General features: G+C 30.1%; 2 protein-coding genes and 1 long non-coding RNA gene across 3 annotated transcripts; all 3 read left to right on the forward strand.

Annotated features, from left to right (window-relative positions):
- Nucleotides 1–267: 267 nt before the first annotated feature.
- On the forward strand, nt 268–1,374 carry LOC131176009 (uncharacterized). The gene is made up of 2 exons (XR_009146137.1): nt 268–536; nt 1,110–1,374. It is a non-coding gene; the product is annotated as an uncharacterized LOC131176009 (long non-coding RNA).
- A 9,223-nt stretch (nt 1,375–10,597) lies between these two features.
- Nucleotides 10,598–11,802, forward strand: LOC110647286 (protein RGF1 INDUCIBLE TRANSCRIPTION FACTOR 1). Its single transcript, XM_021801045.2, has 5 exons — nt 10,598–10,774; nt 10,897–11,073; nt 11,160–11,234; nt 11,309–11,464; nt 11,602–11,802. The coding sequence occupies exons 1-5, from the start codon at nt 10,727–10,729 to the stop codon at nt 11,704–11,706; spliced, it is 561 nt and encodes a 186-aa protein (XP_021656737.1). The 5' UTR covers nt 10,598–10,726; the 3' UTR covers nt 11,707–11,802.
- Nucleotides 11,803–17,057: 5,255 nt separating this feature from the next.
- Nucleotides 17,058–20,946, forward strand: LOC110647295 (ubiquitin-conjugating enzyme E2 variant 1A). The gene is made up of 5 exons (XM_021801058.2): nt 17,058–17,229; nt 18,529–18,668; nt 19,689–19,814; nt 19,893–20,019; nt 20,668–20,946. The coding sequence occupies exons 1-5, from the start codon at nt 17,202–17,204 to the stop codon at nt 20,724–20,726; spliced, it is 480 nt and encodes a 159-aa protein (XP_021656750.2). The 5' UTR covers nt 17,058–17,201; the 3' UTR covers nt 20,727–20,946.
- Nucleotides 20,947–20,988: the final 42 nt, after the last annotated feature.

A 20,988-nucleotide genomic window follows, 5' to 3' on the forward strand; every position in this document is an offset into this window, starting at 1 on the left:
CCCAGCGCGCGTCCAGGTCGGAATCGCAAAGGTAAACCCGAACCTTGTTTTTTCGTAATTTTCTAGTGCTTAAATAGGATTAAAAATCCGTAAAATATTCGTGGTAGCTTATAAATTTACGATTTTTTTTGAAATAGCTTCGTAATTTTGCTAAGGACGCGGGCAAAGTTTTATAATTTTTAGAGCTTGTTTGGGCAGTCTTTGCAAAAATGATCAATAATAAGGACTAAATTGAAATTTTGCGTATTGTGATGGATAATTGATTTGATGGGCCCAGGAGGGGCTGTGTGATATGATTGAACTGTTGATATATGGATTGTGAATATAGAAGTGCGTTTTTAGCCCTTTTGCAGGTTGGGTAGGTCCTAGGTATAGGGGAGACTCTGCCGGATTTTCGGCACGACTTAGGACGTACTTGATATTTTTCTTTGTTTGTATTGAGTCAAATTTATTAAATAGATGTAATGTAATTGTCAGGTGAGCCGGGACAGCCTTCTTCCTCCGCCCAGCCGCCACAGTAATTTGTCGTCAAGTCTGTGAGTAAAATATTAATTTTAATTATAATTTCGATATTATTATATGTTCAGCATGCCCATGCATCACTTATATGAATATATTTGTGTAGTTAAACTCTAGGCACGATTTATGTTGCATTCATAACTGTTAATGTGCCATGAGTGTTGTTGTGGTAATTTGGAGCAGTGTGCGTGCGTTGGCGTGCGTGTGATGTGGTGTGGACTATGGATAGGACGGGGTAGTCACGGCTTGAGTTCTTCACCGACCTCCTTCGAGGGGTAGTCACGGCTTGAGTTCTTCGCATGGACCCTCGATTTGGTTTATTAAGCGAAAGTCAGGCTAGAGTTCTTCACGGCACCAAAGTTGGATTTAAGAGAGGTCATGCAGGATCAGCTCCCAATATATTATGATTGATGCTACAGGGTGCGTGAGTGCTCCAAATTACCTTTTTGATGCTATGATGTGAATATGATGTTAATGTTGCATTTCACTCTACAGGTTGCATTAGTTTCAGATAGTTATAGAGATTATAGTTAAGATTGATATTTTACTCTCTGAGTCGAACGCTCACTCCTGTTCAAAAATTTTTACAGGCCACAGGAGGATATTTTATTCTGGGTTAACCTGCTTTTATCCTTCGCAGGTTGTTTATCCATGTTTGTGTAATTTTAATTACTCCTAGAATTTCCGCATGTGTTAGCAGTATTTATTTGAATTTGGTCTGTAATATTTTTATCATGTTGGACCTGTAAACTTAAATATGTTATGCATGTTGATGGATTGGATGAGGGAGCTGAGCTCCCATTTATTTTATGTTGATGAGTATGTGGAGGGTGAGCTGAGCTCCCCAATTGAGTATTTATTGTGTTTACAGGTCGGGTGAGTCAAAAACTCCCCGTTGGAAAGTCCATTTTATGGCCGGACTCTGTCCGTTTGTTTTCTTGAAATTGGGCCCAAATGGGCCTTAGAGTTGGGTTAACGAATAGTTAAGGCTTACTACGGGCCTCGGGGGCTTTAGGCTGGCCCAGGTCCTAGTGCCGGTCCGGCCCATAGGTTGGGTCGTGACAGACAAGACGAGTAGACACAGCTTGAGATCTTCGCTGGGACCCGGTCCTTCGGGGTAGACACAGCTTGAGTTCTTCGTTGGGACCCCGTATTTGGTTTATCAAACAAAAGTCCGGCTTGAGATCTTCGCTGGCAAAGGTTGGATTAAGAGGGTTGTATAGGGGATCAACTCCCATATATGAATTGTTTGACAGTGTTGAGTGTGTGAGTGCTCCAAATTGCCTTTTTTATGTGATTTGTATGAAATTTATGACGATGTTGCATTTCACTCCACATGGTGTATTAGCTTTAGATAGCTATAGAGATTATGGTTAAAATTAATATTTTACTCTCTGAGTCGAACGCTCACTCCTGTTCATTATTTTTCCAGGCTACAGGAGGATTATTGTTGTGGTTAACCTGCATTTCTTCTTCACAGGTCATCTATTAATGTCTGTAATATTTGTATAATTCTGTTAACTCCTAGAATTTCCGCATGTGTTAGAAATATTTATTTGATTTGGGTTTGTAATATAATTTGTCATGTTGGACCTGTAAACTTATTATATGTATGTATGTTGGACTGGATGAGGGAGCTGAGCTCTCATTTGACTTTATGTTATTATGAGTATGTGGAGGGTGAGCTGAGCTCCCCAATTGATTATATATTGTGTTTACAGGTCAGGTGAGTCAAAAACTCCCCGTTAAAAGGTCCATTTTATGGCCAAACTCTGTCCGGTTGAATTCTTGAAATTGGGCCCAAATGGGCCTTAGAGTTGGGTTGAGTAATAGTTAAGCTTACTATGGGCCTCGGGGGCTTTAGGCTGGCCCAGGTCCTAGTGCCGGTCCAGCCCATAGGTTGAATCATGACAAAAGATATTAAATAAGATTTATATTAAAATTTTAAAAATCAAATGAAGGTAATATATTGAAATACTTATTCAAATTAGCTTATAAGTAAATAGGTTATAAGCCCTAACGAAAAGCTGAGAATTTAGCTTATAAGCTCAATTTATAAACTAATTTGAGATTAAAGTTAAAAAATTATTATAAATAAAGAGGTCAGTTTATTTTTAGAGCATATAGGCTAGTTTGACCAGTTTATAAGTTAACACAAATACCATCTTAACATAATGATAAAATAAGTTATAAACAAAATAACATAACATCAATAATTAACAACATTCTGTTGATAATATTAATAATGAGATTTTAATTTTTTTAAAAAATTAACCTATCAATATTTATTGTAGTCATTAATAAATTTAAAATAATTAACAGTTAATAAAATAGTTAACAACTACTAAAACAATTAATATTGAACCAATGTTATATATTGTAAATTAAGAAGTCGGTCCAGTAAGTTTTAAGATTCATAAAACCAAGTACAAGAGTAATCTGAAGGGTGTTAGTTTAGTTCATAAAATGAATAAGAGAATATGGAAGTTCATTAATGAAGATTTAAATTTTGAAGCTGAGTAAAGAATGATAGACGTCGTTTGTTCATTTATTAATTTTGGCAATGAACAGTCTGCCTTTGATCTAATTGGGAAGGTTCATTAACTAGGTACAATATTCAGAATCTTATATAGACCTAATTAAATATCAAAATTTATTTTATTTATGATGTTTTAGGTGAAAGGTTTTATTATTTAAATAATAAATAAATAAATAAATATATATATATAAATAAATAAATAAATAAATAAATATATATATATATATATATATATATATATATATATATATATATATATATATATATATATATTCACACCTATCATTTGTTAATGATCAACTAATGTTTACAGCACCATTATGTGCAAGCAAATGGAGCAGAAAATAATGACCAAGTTAACGTTATTTATATATTTCTGCTCCATTTGCTTGCACATAATGGTGCTGTAAACATTAGTTGATCATTAACAAATGATAGGTGTGAATATATATATATATAAAGCCGTTGAAATATTGTAATATTTTTAATCTAAGTAATGTGGGTGGCGTAAAGAAGAAACAAATTCAGTGCATATATATTTTCAAATATTAGCTATCGTTTAGTCATAAAGAATTAGGTGAGATTGTGCCAAAGTATTTAGAAATAGATTTTGTACTAAAAGAAAACCCTCATGTTGGACTTTAAACATAACAAATTAAAGAGGACAGAAATTATTTAAGTAAATTGATTTAACTCGGAATGGAAATATTAACATTCACAAACACTGTAATTTAGTGGACTTTAATCACCGAAAAAAGATTAAATAAATATAAACTATTCGTTATTGCTTTGCAAGTGATTTACATTATTTATCTTAACTTGAGATGAGACAAGATATATTGGTATATAATATAAAAAGTGAAGCCTTAGTATATAGTCATTATGCCTCAGTCAAATGTAACGATTCAAATGTCAGACCAAACATTACAAGATAAAGAAGTATAAGTGCTTCGAATTGATAAAAATGTCCAAGAAAAACAAATTGGACTTATCGAAGAGGTGAACTCCCAAATCTTGCAACTGTTGAAGAAGAGGAGCTATTGAACGAGCCGTATCTAAATTCTTCAACAAAAAGCAAAGAAAAAAATGAAGATGAAATTCAGGAATATGATGATAATAGTGATAATTATGAATAAATTGTATTGTATAATAGATAGTTAAATATTGATGTACTTTTGTATGAAATATTTAAATTGAACATTATGATCAAAAGATAATGGAGGTTGTATGGTATTTGATCCCAAGCATCTTACATTTACCCTCATACTGGTTCTTCCTCTACTATGCCATCTTCATTGTCCATTCTATAGAATTAATAGCATGTACATGACTTGGAGAAGCATATTGATGATAAGAGGTAAGAGAGGGAGCAACGCATTGAGCAATAGAGGTTGAAGATGGACCAACTCAGAAGCTCTATGATACAGGAAATAGTCAGATTATTCAAAGGTCAACCAACTCCTCCATCTCTACGAGATTGATAATTAAGGGATATTGTATCACAATTTATGAATAAAACTAAACATACTTTCGTTGTTTATAAATTTCATGTTATATAATATAATTATTTTCTTTTACTATTTTTTACATCTTTTGTCATTTTAATTTTGTCATAAAATTAATAATAAAATTATTTACAGTTTAAAAAAATATATATAATTTAAATTATTAGTGATGGATTTTATTCCTTAGGTAATAATATTATTACTAAAGAAAAAAAAAGTACCTGGATTAATTCCATCTATTATTATTTACTATATAAGATGTGATGAGGTCTCATCGTTATCGACGACATCTGAAGTATCGGTAATTATCGAAGCCTATTCCGTCGGTAACGCCCCAGTTATTATCCTTATAGCCTACAATTAGCCAATGACATTGCAGACAGCACAACAACCATATACCGACGACGTTTAAATAAGAAATAACTGCAAAAGTTGGTCAATTAAAATAATTTGAAAATGTCTAAAATGAAGAATAAAATCTTCTGTATGAAGTTAGTAATTTTTTGCCATTTAATTCTGTTTAAGACCAATTCTATATTAATATTAAAAAATTATAAATTTTTTGATGTTATTTCACCCATATTATTTGCACTCTCATTTCTTCTAATATTCATATAGGTAACCCTAATTAATTTAAGATAAAGGCTTAGTTTATGTTATTATTGTTATTGAGTATATATATATAATTGTTGTTGAATATACTTTTTTTAATAATTAGTTGGATATTTGTTTATGTCTATATATAAAGAATTAAAACCCATTACAGTAGAGCCGGCAGCTTACTCATTTAAAGGCTTTCCAAAGTTGTTCAATCTAACGTGTAAAAAATATCGGCAAGCATTATTCCACTTCAACAGAAAAAATATTTTGATTTAATTAGTTATTTTTATATTTAATTTATTATATTTTTATTTTCAAAAAATTAATTAATTTAATTTCAATTCATTTAAAAAATCATTAATTGAAAATAATCAAATCAAATTAATTTAATTTTTTGGTTCAATAGTGATGTTGCCGTGGATGTCCTGTATATTGGATTTGTCCGGATTGAGAGTCTCCTGAAAATCAAAGAACAGGTGAGAGCCGGTGGTGGTTGACAACCACTCCGACACTCAAGTCAGTAATCAAATTATGAATTGAATATTTAATATAATAGAAATGAGAGTTTGATTTGCATACCTGTTTCTAAAGCTTTACTTTGTTTTTATAGTGATTGGGATGATATCTTGGTCACATCTTCGCTAATTCCCTAATTAAGTTGCAACAGTAATCATTCTTAGATTGTGCTGGGAATTAGGCATTACCATGTTCATAATGAATGTTGTTTTCTCCTCGTCTTCGGGGGTCCATTTTTATCTGATGGTACCTTAAGATGGCATCTACCAGAGAGCATACGGAATGTCCGATTGTAGAGTAAACTAGCTTATTAATTGTTAGTAGCGCATAATGATCCTTTAGGCATGCCCTGTTGAGGTTGCCGTTCGACTTTTTAACTAGGACCACGTTCGCTAGCCATGTTGGGTACTTGACCTGCCTTATAAAACTTGCTTTTAATAGCTTTTGGATCTCCTCTCTAATGATTTGCTGCCTGTCCACTACAATTTTCCTTTTCTTTTATTGTATTGGCTTGGTGTTTGGGTCAACATTGAGGTTATGAACCATGATTGTCCGATCTACGCCTAGCACCTCTTCTGAACTCCAAGCAAAGGTGGACAATCTCTCAGCAAGCGTTCTAATGAGCTTATCCCTATTCGGACCTTGTAGTGCAATGTCAATCCTAATCTTTTTTCCCACATGGAGCTCGACCTCTTCTATCTGGAGAGATGCTGCTTTATGGTCTTTCTAGGAGATCAACTGGTAGTGTGACCTTGCCCGCTGCTTTTGTAGATCGGCTGTAGCGTTCTTGGGCTGATTTTTGGCTCCCTCTTACCACTACTATTCCACTTAGTGCTAAAAGTTTCAAATACAAATAGTCCATGTTAATTAAGATATTATTACCGTTTAAAATTAGTCATCCCAAAATGGCATTGTAGGACAGTGGGATGTCCACTACTATGAACTTCGCATATATTGTATGCTTGTGGACTTCGTTACATAAGATTGTTGTTAAATTTGTGGTTCCAGCTATTGGCACAGTTCCCAGTTTGACCAAGGGGAACACTACTTTGGTGAGATATGCTTTCTTCAGTCCTAGCTTCTAGTAAACTTTCAGCGTGATCAGGTTGACCAAACTACCTGTATTAATCATGAAAGGGTCAGAATGAGTTTTTTTTAATATTTTCGTTGTCTTTTGGCTCGAAAATGATCAAATCCCTGGAGATGGATTCTGTGTCGATGGAAAATACTTTTGCGAGCTGAGAGCCTCAGCTACCTTTTTACTGCTACTTTTATGCCCTCCTGGTACTTCTGCTATGACATTGATGACTCCAATGGGCTCTTCTTTGTCATATTTTTCTTGGCACCTATCTTTTAATTTTTCTTATCTCCCTTCTATCCTAGCAAAACTTTTGAGGTTTCCTTGTCAAATGAGTGTTTTGATTTCATTCTTCAGCTATCGACATTCATCTGTGGTATGTCCATGATCATCATGGAAATGGCAATTCTTCTTTCTATCTCTCTGATTTGCAGTTTTTTATTTCATTTTTTGTGGCTATTTGATTTCTTGGCCATTCTTCTGTATCCAAATTAATACCTAGGCTTTGGACTCTGTCAGGCACGTGTAAGAGCTGTACCGATATCATCGAAAGATTTCAAAGTCTGAACCATAAGTTTGCCAGTCACTACATCTTTTTTTCATATCTCCTTTCTAAACTTTGGCTCGTTCGCTGTTCTTCTTTCAAGGCTATTCTTTCATCATCCAACCTGATGTACTTCTTTGCCCGTTCCATCAATTACTCATAGTCCATAGTTGGATTTTTTATTAGGGAATCCACAAATCTGTTGTTTCTGGATCCCTCTTTTATTGCTTCACAGGCTATTTCCTGATTAAGGTTTTCCATCTAAATAGCTTCTGCGTTGAACTTAGATACATAGTCCCTAAGAGATTCTCCTTTTGCTTGTCGTATCTTCATGAGGTTAGATGATAGTTTTCTGGGTGGGATGCAGCTCGCAAATTTCTGCTTGAATAAGCATGCCAATTGTTCAAAGTTTTCTATGGAACTGTCTAGGAGCCTTTGATACCCCTTTTGGGCCAATCCTATTAGCGTCGTTAGAAAAATCATGCATAAAATAAAATTATTAACATTCTATAAAAGCAAGGTTGTATGAAAATTTGCCAAGTGACTTCTGGGGTCAGAGGTCATATCATATTTTTCTAGAGTTGGCAATTTAAATTTTGGTGGAAAGACTTTAGATAATATTTCTTCACTCATGATGAACCCTTTCCCATTCCATAATCATCATCATGAGAACTATTCTGGAACTTCTTGATTGCGTGCACAATTTTCTGGCTAAGGGCACTCTATTCAAAATCCGATTCATCATCGTTTGAATAAACTCTTTTTGCCTTGCTTTTGCTGGTTCCAGATTTCACTTCTCTGACTGGCTTTCAAAATGGTATGGTAGTTACGGAAAGAGTGAAGGTGGTGGTATTATCACTGGCATATCAGGGGTGCTACCCTTAATATTTTGTTCATATTCTTTCTTTAATAATTTCAGCATAGCTTCCATTTCATTGATTTTTTTTATCATAGAATCAGGATTAGAAAGGCCTCCTAGATGAGTTCCATGGGCTGCTGTATTTGATTGTGGGTCTGTTGCTATTGGCAGAGCGTCCATGTCTCCCAAGATTTCTTAAGGTGTCTTCTGGAGTTTGAACCTGCATAAGCCATGAAATTGTTATAAAAGAAATCAAAAAATTTTCCAAAAAAAAAATCACGAACAACGTTCTAATGAGAAAGTGAAGGAAAAAACAGTCGGTGGTTTTTTCCCACAGACGACACCAACTGATATTGTCGTGGATTTCTTGGATACTTAATTTGACCGAATTGAGAGTCTTCTAAAAATCTAAGAACATGTGAGGGCCGTTGGTAGTTGACAACCACTCTGACACTTAAGTCAGTAATTGGATTATGGATTGAGTATTTAGTATAATAGAAGTGAGAGTCTTATTTGTATTCCTGTTTCTCAAGCTTTACTTTGTTTTTATAATGATTAGGATGAAATCTTGGCCAGATCTTCATTGATTCCCTATTTAAGTTATAATTGTAATTATCCTTAGATTGTGCTGGGAATTAGGCGTGATCAGTGGCGCGGTCGGGGCGCGGTCGATCGGTGGCACGGTCTTCGTTTGGTCCAAACTTGAAGTGAGTACTGATCTCTCTGATCTTGTCCGATCTCTTCGAAATGGGTCAGAACGCTCTCTGGGCTCTACTCAGAGCTCGGTATCGGTCTTTGAGATCGAATGGGCAAACTCTATGAGGTTATGAGCTTGGATGGGAGAACTTTGCCAGCTTTTAAGTTCGAATAAGCGAGCTTCAACTTGGTCGATTTATTAGCCTTTTATATCAAATAGTAATTTTAATTTAATTAAGTGTTTTTTTTCAAAAAAAAATTTATTCATTTTATTATAAACTTCAAATTTAGTAAATACTCGAAGTTAATCCTACATCTTTGTGAATAAAAGACCACATGCTTTGACTGCCTCCCCAAGAGAAAAATCCACTACGAGGTTAAGCCATTACCCGCACGGTAGCAGCAGCAGTTGAGGTCAAACTAAAAACAGGTATAAAATTTTAAGAAAGTTATTGCAAGCTTTGGGAAGAAGGATACAAAGATGATGAAAATGTATTATATACATTGCATGCATTTAGATTAGTATTGGCACATTCATGAAGGTTAGGTGAGTTGGGTGTGCTGCAATTCATATCGTCTGAATCATGTACCTGACGAGCCAGAAAAGAAAATTATAGAAGAAGAGAAGTACTCAAGGGGGACGGGTGCCACTGCAATGAAGATTAACTCTTTTCAATTCAATTTGGTGTATCAAATAAATTGAACCACAGTTTTGTTTTTAATGCCAAGGGTTTATGTTTTAGTTACCAAAAACTCTAAAATTAAATAAAATTAAATTAAGGATTCGTTAATTTATTTTGTAGAAATTAATTTATATATAGAAAATATTTTTTAAAAAATTATTTTTCATGAAATTATTTTTCATGAAAATATTTTTTGTTATTTGATTGCAATATTAAATTAACGATATGCGTTTATATAAGGTATGTATGAGTATTTTCATATTTTAATAAGAATATCAAAATTTAGATGTATATTTTTTTAAAATAACTTAATTTTCCCTTTAAGTAGAAAAATATTTTTGATAATCTCATTTTTTTTAGTACTTCAAACACTAAAAAAATACGAAAATATTTTTCATGAAATAAATAGAGTTTTAATTAAATTATATCTAAAATTGATATGTTTTTCGATTTTGACTGCTTAAGAGTTTTAATTTTGTCAATTTCAGCATAATTTGAAAAATAAAAATGGAAAACAGACAAAAATTGAAAATTTACAAAAATTAAAAACTCTCATCACTATTTGTCTAATAGATTTTCATTTGTTTGATATTGAATTTTCTGGGCTATCAAAGTGATATTCAGAAAAGCACCATTTTAAATATTTTTAAAAAATAATATGTAAAAAATTGTTTGGAAATTCATATGATTATAAACATATTAAATTTAATTTTAAATCAAAATTTGATATTCTTTAACTAACATATATATACTTAGTAATATAATTTTTTAATGGCACATTTGGATTGTTTATTGAGAAAAACACATCTCTAAGTATATTAATTATGGATATTAAAAATTAATAAAATTAAATTTAAAAAAATTTTTCACCTACCAATCTTAACTCCAAACGGCAACTGAAAATTCCAAATTTGATAATTTTATTGCTTCCTAGTTTTGATGTGTGATTTTTCTTATAGCTTTGCGCTGAGAAATTCAATTCCTGCTGCATTTGTTTGTGTTGAATTTATTAGTTTCTGTAGTCCACAGAAATATACAAGTTCAAGCTGATCAGAAAATTCCCGTGTGGTAAATTCTTATTGGAAGAATAGTACATCCACAGAAGCAGAATTTATTATATATATATGTCTCCATGTGTGTATATGACAGAAATTTACTTGAGAGTCTATATGGGGTAAAAGAACACTATGGGAAAGGCAGCAGGCATCAAAAGACTCCATGCATCTAACACTGAAGTACTCTTATTCACATTTTCTTCTTCCAAAAACTATCTCTGGATATCTCTTCTTTGTATGCAATTTTCTTTCTTCTAAATCTTTTAGCTATATATTCTCATGAACAGTAATTCATTTTTCAGATGAAGTATGCACTGGTACCAAAATGGGTGATTGTTATGTTCAAAACCATATTCTTCAGCACTTGCATGGCTCATCCAGGCTTAAAGAAGAACGAAATGGATAGATTTTGCATCGATTGCCATTCTGCTTTCTGTCAGAATTGTCTTCCAGTTCATGCTCTCCACAAGCACGTTAAGGTCTGTATCTAAAAGTTCCCATATCTGAATTAGATCTTAATCTTTTATATTTACCTTCTGCATTTTAATTTCCTTTTTTTCTGAAGATCCGAAGATACATCTACAGTGATGTAATTAATCGGCAAGACCTCTGCAAGCTCTTCAACTGTTCAGGCATCCAGGTAATGTTGAAAGATTTTGATTACACTACAACTAAAACTCAGTAATCTCAAATTGAAGTTGTGATTTTTCACAGACTTATCTTACAAATAAAGCCAAAGTGCTGTTCTTGAAGCAAAGGAATCAGCATCAACAGCGACATCAGCAAAGTCATGTAAAGGATTATAGATGTATAATTTGTGACAGAAGTTTACAAGATAATAATTCTCTCTACTGCAGCATTGCATGCAAGGTCAGTTTCTTCTTATGATTACAATTTTGTTCAATTGCATAAAAACTGAGCTTTCAATTTTATTTAATTAAATTATGAGTGCATTTTGTTTGCTTCAAATTATATATATATAATAATCCATGTTGAATGACTAGCAGGTTTCAGCCATATATGAAGAAGATGAAGAATGCCTATCTTTAGTTAAGAGGCAGAGACTGAAGCAATCAAGAAAAGGAATCCCATTAAGGGCCCCAATGTTCTGATATTCTATCTATGCCCGTGTTTGTAATTAATTTCATTCTGGCGCCTATCAAAGTAATTTGAGAAAAGCAGAGAGGAAAGACTTTGTAATTTGCCAATAGTTATGTAAAATTATAATTTAGTCCCTATTCTAAAAAGTTCTTGTCAAAAGGTCCAAAACTTTTTTTTTTAAAATAATTTCTTAATTTTCTATTTCAATTTTGAAAGTACTTAAAACTCATTAAAAATAATTATTATACATAACATAAATACTAAATCTCAAAAATTAAAATTCAGGGTGCTCATCAGGCTTTAAAATATATTAATTTAATTTAAAATAGTTAATAATAAAAAATTTAAAATTTAGTCTCAAAAATTATATTTATGTGTGACATTTATCTATTAATTTAGAATAATATAGTGGGTGTAGCAAAATATTTTTTAATAATATAAACTTAATTAATTAAATTGTCAATTTTGAAAAAGTTAATTCAAAGTTTATGTTTATCAAATATTTTAAGTCAATAATTAAAAGTCTAAAAATAAAAGAGTAGCTTTCAACTGTTGAATCAAATAAATACTTAATTTTTAACCATTTAATTACTGTAGTTTAGATTTTGTGGTAATCTAAATTTTAATTTGTATTTGCATGACACAATATTTTAAATTTTGATTTTGATTGTGGAATACAAGCAAATGTGGTTTCATAATTCAAAATTTCTCCAACTAAAGATTAGATAAATCCCTTTTTTTTTTCATTACCTAAAACATTATTATCCCAATAATGCACATTTTTTAAGAATTAATTTAATTATAAACATAAAATGAAGGAATATGGCAAAAAATTAATGAGAAGGAAAAATGTTATTCATGGAAAATTAATAAGAGAAAAAAAAATATAAATAAGATTAGAGGAGCAGGAAAAAAATTACACTCTCTTTTATTGCTTTTTTTTTTTTAAATAAATAAAATTAGGATACCATTCATCAAATTCAGATCAATACAAATAAAACAAGAAGACATAAGAGCATACATGAAACAAACTGTCATGATAAAATAAAAAACAACAGATTATGTGATAAAATGCAATAGAGTCTGTTAATCTTAAATGAAATCCTATTAAAATAAACTGGAACGTGAGTTTTTTTAAAGTAGTTGAATGATTCTTTGGATTTTTCATATTTAGCCTGATTATCCATAAACTTGTTGTATATGACGAGAACAAAAAAAATTAACTACTACAGTAGCGTCTAAAATACCAGAATAATACAAACACTAAGGATAAATATTCAACTTAATTAGGGACTCCGAATCCTATTCTAATTGATTTTCCTTCCAGACGTGAATCCTTTATCATAATCTTAATAACAATTTAAGTTTACCTGATATCTCAATAAGTAGCTCAAGTTTTCACAAGTTAAGTATGCTATTCTCTTTAGTCAATTATATACTATGTTCAATACCATTATTGACTTAAGTATCGAATAATAGGGGTGTAAAGTCGCTAGCGAGCTACTTTTTGTTTGCCTCGATAAAAGCTTGGCTCAGTTCAGCTCATTTAGAAAATGAGCCAAGTTCGAGCTTAATTTTTATACTCCTTTAATAAATGACCTGAGCTCAAACTTTATAGTATTCAACTCGTTAAAACTTGTGAGTCGACTCGTTTTAAGGTCGCGAGCTGGCTCGAGAGTAAGCTCATTAAATAGGCTTATGAAAAGGCTCGTTTGTAAAGATATTGAAAACATATTTATTAAATATAGTTATTTGTAATTTAAATTTAATTTTTTGCAAAAATTCAGTTTTTTTTATATGAAACTAATTAAAATTACGTAGTTTAAATTTCATACTTCTAAACCTTAAATTTACACCATAAATGAGTCGAGCTATTTGCGAATTGCTCAAGAGTCAGTTCAATAAAAAAACTTAGTTTAGCTTAGCTTGTTTAAAGCTTGTTTTCTAAATAAGTCAAGCTTGAGTTTATAAATATTCGGCTCAAGTTCGAAAAAATTTTGAAGAATCAAGCCTGAACTCTTCAAACTTCAGTTCGGTTCTATTCGTACACACCCTTATCGGAAAGGCTATTCAAACCAATTCGCGGTATCTTTTCTCTAGTCTTGCAAGTCCATGCGTGGATGAATATGTCACTTACAATATCTAATGATCAGGAAATGTAAGCGAGTAATCAGAGTTCTACATCAACATGAGATGAAGGCTTTAACACTATGGTTTAAGGGTTAAAAATACTTTAACAAAAAAAATATTATTTTAGATATTAAAGAAAGTAATTTGAAACCAAAAAATGATTTTATTATTTTGATGTTCTTATAATTAAAATTTATTATATTTAATTTTAAATTAATTTTATTTTTATTTAATTAGTATATATAGCTCAAACAGCAATTACAAATAAACCCGAGCAGCCAACCTTCACTCACCAAAAATGGTCTCAAATAAGGTCATCTGCACGCACCAGTTTTCCCAGTATTCCGTAAGGAGTTTCTATCAATATTTAACTTGATCACTGCTTAATTATGGTCTTTTTCTATAAAAAAAAAAAATAATCAAATTGTAAAAAATGAAAAGACTAACACATTTTGTAGATTTTATAATGTTTTATTTAATAAAAATTTTAATAATATATTATACAACAAAAATTAATTTATCATTTTCTCACAATAAAAAAATAATAAATATCATAATATATATATAAAGATTCAAATGTAAAATCTCTGCACATTAATTTTTTTTTTTTAAAAGCTAACCTGAATTGATTAAATTTTATAAAATCTTTTAGTATACATAATATGAATTACACTATTCTATCTACCATATTATCTTATACGTTATATATGGATGATGCTGTTTGCATTTCATATTCATTATTTTTGGGATTAGGATGACAAAACAAATTTTATTTAAAAAAAAATGATGAAACAAATTTTAATTGTTTTCTTTAATTATTTAAAAAAAAACTAATTTTTTTTAGTACAATGCCTGTTTTACAATTCACCTCCGAGTAGGAACAAAACCTGAGTTCTCTTTTTGGAAACACAGTAGATCTTATCACTGCACCTAACACTTATTAGTAAAAATTAACTCTTTTTTAATGTTTAAAACAAATTTTAAACTTTTTCTTTAATTACTTTTAAAAAGATTAACTTTTTTTTAAATTTAAAATAAATTTTAAATGTTTTCTTTAATTATTTTAAAAAGACTAACTCTTTTTTAATGTTTAAATTATTCAAATTATCAATATGTATAAAGATAATTAAAATGTGTTTCTATTCTTTTCCAATTTCTTCAAACATCAAAATGTAAAAATGATGAAGTAAATATAAGAAAATAAATTATTTTATTTTTATTGTTTTTAAAATTTTTATTCGTTTGCTTTGTAAAAAATAATTTGTTTGAAAAAATAATTTATTTAATTTTAATCTTTTTTATAATGCTAAAAATAAATAATCGACAATAATTGTTGATAATTAATGGTAATGGATAAATTAATAGGTGTGTGTAGGGCGGATACAAATTAGAAATGGATGGGTCAAAATGTAAATAGTTATCTCATTATTATAATTAATAAAATTTTATAAATTGCATTTATCAAATAATAATCCATATTTATTTATTTTTATAAATTATATATTTAATTAAATTTAAATAATCACAAAAAATTTAATAAAAGTTTATAAATAATGTTAATATTTATTGCAGTATTTTTTTTTACCCGTCAATTAGTAGATTAATTTTTAAATACTTTTTTTTAGAGCTTGGAGTAAAAAAATTAAAGTATCATAGAAAAATTAAATTAAAATTTAAGAGTTTAAATGTGCAGGAATATTTTTAAACTAATTAATATTTAAAAGAATATTTTATAATTATTATAATAAATAGTAACTAATAAAATTTTAACTCCATAAAGATAAAATAAATAGAGATAAAATTTTATGCTACAAAAAATAAGATTTTAAATTTTATGCTACAAAAAATAGGATTTTTTTTACTTCAATATTTAATTTGTTTTTATAATTGATGAAAACTAATAATTCTAAATATTAAATAAGATAAGTTATTATTTTCGAATTTGAAAGAAAATTTTTTAGGGATAAATTAATAAAATTATTCATTAAAATTAAAATTTTTTAATAACTTAAATATATATAAAAATTACTAAAATTTTATATATAATATTTTTAAGAAAAAAAAAGGAAAAAAAAATTAGGGCCAGGGCCCTTCACCCACAACGTGAGTCCGGTCCTAGGCGTGTGTTTATATAAATTTCTTTTTCTTAAAAATTGTTTTAATTTAAAAAATATTTTTCATTGATGTCAAAATATGAAAAAAAAAAAAATGATTTCAATATAAGTGTAGTATAAGTGCAAATTTTTTAGATTAAAATTGCCTAGTTATCATATTAGATTTGTAAAAAGGGAATATATTTGAATAGTGATACATTATCACTCAAGAGATTAGATTAATTTAAAAACTCAATCAATATAATTGAGTTCTTTAAATAAAATAATAATTTTTATTTTTTATATAAGTAATTTATTTTGAATTTCTATTTAAAGATGTAAAACTATAAAATTTTGTACTTAAATTTATATTTTGCAGTCCTAATTTGAGTGTAAATTAGTCTCATTTATATGGGAATGAGAAATAGCACGTGATTAATAAAAAAAATATATATTTCATAATTATAGATGCATAATTATTTTTAAAATTTAAATAACAAATTATATATATATATATATAATTGAATAATCTCTCATATATATGTGTGAGAGGTGTATTATTTGCTTTTGAGTTATAAATAATTTATCTAATAAATTATATATACTATATCTCAATTAATTTAAGAATATATAATATTAAAGTATTTAAACTTTAATTTATAATACAAAATTTCTATTTTTAATTCAAATAATATAAAATTCTCTTATGAATCAATTTTAGATTATTTACACTAATTTGATATTTATTAAATTAAAAAATTTTATCTTCTTTGATTAATAGTTTTAAATAAATAGATTTTAAATTATTAAAATATTATAATTTTAAAGGTAAATAGAAAATATAATTAAATTTATTTTTTTAATAAGTGTTAAATTAATAGATAAAAAATATAAAATTTAATATAATAAATATTTTATGAATAAAAATAATTTAAAAATTAACTATCAAATATTATAAAAAAATTTATATTTCTTAAATTATCGATTATGAAATTTTATATTATAAATTAAAATTTAAATATTTTATTATTACATACTTGATGTATCATTTATGTAATTTACCATAATTTCTCTAAAATAAGGGCTTTTTGCAATTTCGAAAAAGTCCACATGAGTAAAAAGCTAGAAGTGTACCTGGGGATTCGTGTGAACTGTGAAACGGTAATTGCTCTCTTTTATATCATCTCCCAAACCCCTCTTTCCCTCTCTCTCTTTCTCTCTCTCTCTCACTCTCTGAAGCAAAACCCTCATCTTCTGTTCGCTAATTCAGCATTCAGTAAACAATGGGCTCCGAAGGATCAAGGGTTGTTGGTAAGTATGCCCCCAACGAGAAACCCTAGATTTTCAATTTTGTGATTTGGTCATTTTAATTCACTTTCATGTCTCAGCATTCTGTACATGCTTTCCTTTGTTTCGCCTAAGTGATAGTTGAGTTTCTTTTGCTGGGTTTTGTTGAAAATTAGAATTATAGGGAACTTTGTTTCTGTGTGAACTCAAGAGGATCTTTGTAGTGTTTTGTGATGTTGTTGTTCTATGGATTATATAGCATTCAATAATTGTTTATCTGGCTGGACTAGGCTTTAGGCATTAGCTAAAACAATAAAGTAATTATGTAAATAAGAAGAAAGTGAAGACTTGATTGGAAATTTTTAGAGTGTCTTCCTAGATTTCTGGATTTTAAAGTTTGAACCTTGATTGAGAATTTTTTATCCTATCAATGAATTGAAACTAAGTGAAGTGTTTCCCATAATAAGAATTAATATGCGAGAAGTTAAAAAGCTTGGGACAGATCCATTGAGCAGGCGGATCACAGTTCAATCTCACCTCCAATATGCAAATAGTAGTTTGTGTAGTTGTAAATGGTATTGAATAAACTTAAAGGCAGCTTGCATTTAAGATTTAATTATCTTATGGTACATAAATTTAAAAAATTTTGATCAATAAAGGAAATGGTAGAATAATTGGAGGTGCTCTGGCCAAAGGCCAAGTGTTAAACCTTCATTGCTCTGCCATTGGATGTACTGGAGTCATAGATTCCAAAAATTGGGGGAAAAAATGAAATAACTGGAAGTACTAAGGCTTAATGACAACCTGCATTTGGTATTTATCTATTTTTATGTGCGGAATTATAAATATTTGATCAAGAAAGAAAATGCTTGAATAATTGGAGGTACTCTTGCCATCCAAAGTACTGGATTCATAGGTTCAAAAAACTGGAAATTATTTAACTTATGATAAACGAATTCCCTTAGGCAATTCTAAAGTAATTGTGGTAGTTGCCTTTAGGTTTCCTAACTTCAAAAGGCTATGAACTTTTGGATCATATAGATGCAATTGTGTGAGGCATGTCATATGATGGTTGTACATGAGTCTAATATATTTCATCAAAGACTAATTAAACTTTAGTATTCAACTAAAATAAGACTACCAAACTAGACGGGTTTTTGTTTTCTTCCACTATACCATTTCTAGACCCATATTCTTTATGAGATACTGTAATTCAAAGAAACTGCAATTAACTGCACTTGACTAATAATTGCTTTTCGATCATTGGCAAAATGTGTATGCATGAATTATGATTATGTATCTGATATTTGTCATCATTTTCAGTGCCTAGGAATTTCAGATTACTGGAAGAGCTTGAGAGAGGGGAGAAGGGGATTGGAGATGGAACTGTCAGTTATGGAATGGATGATGCTGATGATATTTACATGCAATCATGGACAGGAACGATAATTGGACCCCCAAATGTATGTACATTTTTCCAATATTTTTACTGTCTTAGTTTGGTACTGGATGTTTGCATGCTAGTGGTTAGAGTGTGAACTTGGATGTGGGAGGCCTATTATCATATATATCATTTAATTTTTTTTTTCCTCAATGCAAATTATGATTTAAATTGCAACTCATTTGATTGTCTTGGGAATTGACTGATTACCACAGTCCACAATGATTATTATTAGGGTTCAAGCTGCAACTGATGGCTGAAGTAATCTTCTCATGTTCAAATGTTTCTGGTTAAGACATAAAATTATGAACTACTTATGCTTCATTCTTATCATATCATGTCTTGGGAATTGTTGGATTACCACAGTCCACAATGATTATTATTAGGGCACAAGCTGCAACTGATGGCTGAAGTAATCTTCTCATGTTCAAATGTTTCTGGTTCAGACATAAAATTATGAACTACTTATGCTTCATTCTTATCATATCATGTCCTTGATTGATCCATTTATAAACCCATATTCTCATGAAAATTATTGGTTATGATTTTTTCTTCCTTTGAGAAAGAATATGATTGAATGTTAATTTAATTCGTTAAAAGGCTTTTACACCACATGAAGAATCAGTTTTTGAGTTTCTTTCCAAAGTCCAACAATTACCAATTACCTTTCTGTGACAGAAATTATTTGATTAACGTTTTCAGCATCTTAGTCTCTTTTGAAACTCCTTCCTGAAGCCTTCTTGTAAAAATTCTCATTACATCTTGATGTTTTGGTATTTTTTCCATTCCGTTAAATTTAAACGGTCTTTGTTAGAATTTTACTGTCCACATAACTCATAAATATAGTAAATTTTATTGTCTTGTGGGCCAGGTGGCAGGTACATCTTTAGCCCATGATTAAACCCATTAGATATCTTTGCCTATACTGTCTGATCTCCACTCCTTGGAATGTAGGATGTGATTTTGTAGTCATAATTGTCATCTGTGATTTCCTCATTTTTCCAGAAGAATGATAATGAAATTTACATATGGTGCTTGTCAGACTGTTCATGAAGGTCGTATCTACCAGTTGAAATTGTTTTGTGGAAAGGATTATCCAGATAATCCACCAAGTGTAAGGTTCCAAACCCGGATAAACATGACCTGTGTCAATCCTGAAACTGGAGTGGTAAGAGATGTTATATTCACTTTGTTCTTTTGTGCTGCAATTGAATAAAAATAGGCTTATGGGTGACCAAATTAACAGGTGGAACCTAGTCTTTTCCCAATGCTTGCTAATTGGCAGAGGGAGTGCACAATGGAGGACATGTTGACTCAATTGAAGAAAGAAATGATGTCACCACAAAACCGGAAGCTTGCTCAGCCTCCTGAAGGTTTGTAAATTTTGCTCATCTCATTGTTATCTACTTTACATTTGTTATTGATTTTCTAAGCAAGCATGAGTTTTATCAGTGGGTATCCTAAAATTCAGTTTTAGTTAATGGGAGTGGTTATTAAGTGGTAACTATCCAATGTGAAATTGTAATGGGGAAGATTGCAAAGGATGAAATATAGATTTATTTTCAACTTTCCTCTTTGACTGGAGCTATGACGCTGGCTGGTGGGGGAAAGGGATGGACAGTTCTTTTAACTGAACAATGAGTGTTTTTTTTTTTTTTTTTGAATCAAATCATGAAGTCAGTTAACTGCTTAATTGTTAACTAATTTTATCAGTTTTCACTAATTTGTTTCAACAGAATTTGCTGTTTTTATCCGACACATAGATTGACCAGTTGCATGGTTTATGAAATCATGAAAATGTGTCTCATAAATAGCACTTCATGGATTGTGGCATATGCAGTTAAACTGCCTAATGGTCTATAGATAGCTTGTCCAGTTTGTGTTACTAGGTTGGAATTTAATGATGTGGAAACCAAATCACTGGAAACAGAGTCATGAGCCGCTATCTGTCAATGATTTATATTGTTTTACTGTTTCTTGGATGTAAAATTGTCTAGATATGTAATCGTTTGAATTTGCAGGAAATGAGGAGGCAAGGATGGATCAAAAAGGGCTTGTGCTAAAGTGCTGTATTCTCTAATTTACATGAAAGTTATATGAAGAACAAATTGTATATAGATATATGCTATTGCTTCTACCGGCTTTAGTTCCATCGATATATAATCTTCTGTATGAGAAAGATGACCTTGGTTCCATCAAGGGGTGGCTAAATAAGGTAGAACTCAATGAATTGTTAACGATAACACTTTTGATATCTCTTGTGCCAATGTTAAAATACCTGTAAATTAGCTCTTTCTTTACTTATTTTCTTTATGATTCTATTTTGTCCTTAAGAATCATGG

Source organism: Hevea brasiliensis, chromosome 18 (genome assembly GCF_030052815.1).
Source record: "Hevea brasiliensis isolate MT/VB/25A 57/8 chromosome 18, ASM3005281v1, whole genome shotgun sequence".
NCBI lineage: Eukaryota > Viridiplantae > Streptophyta > Magnoliopsida > Malpighiales > Euphorbiaceae > Hevea > Hevea brasiliensis.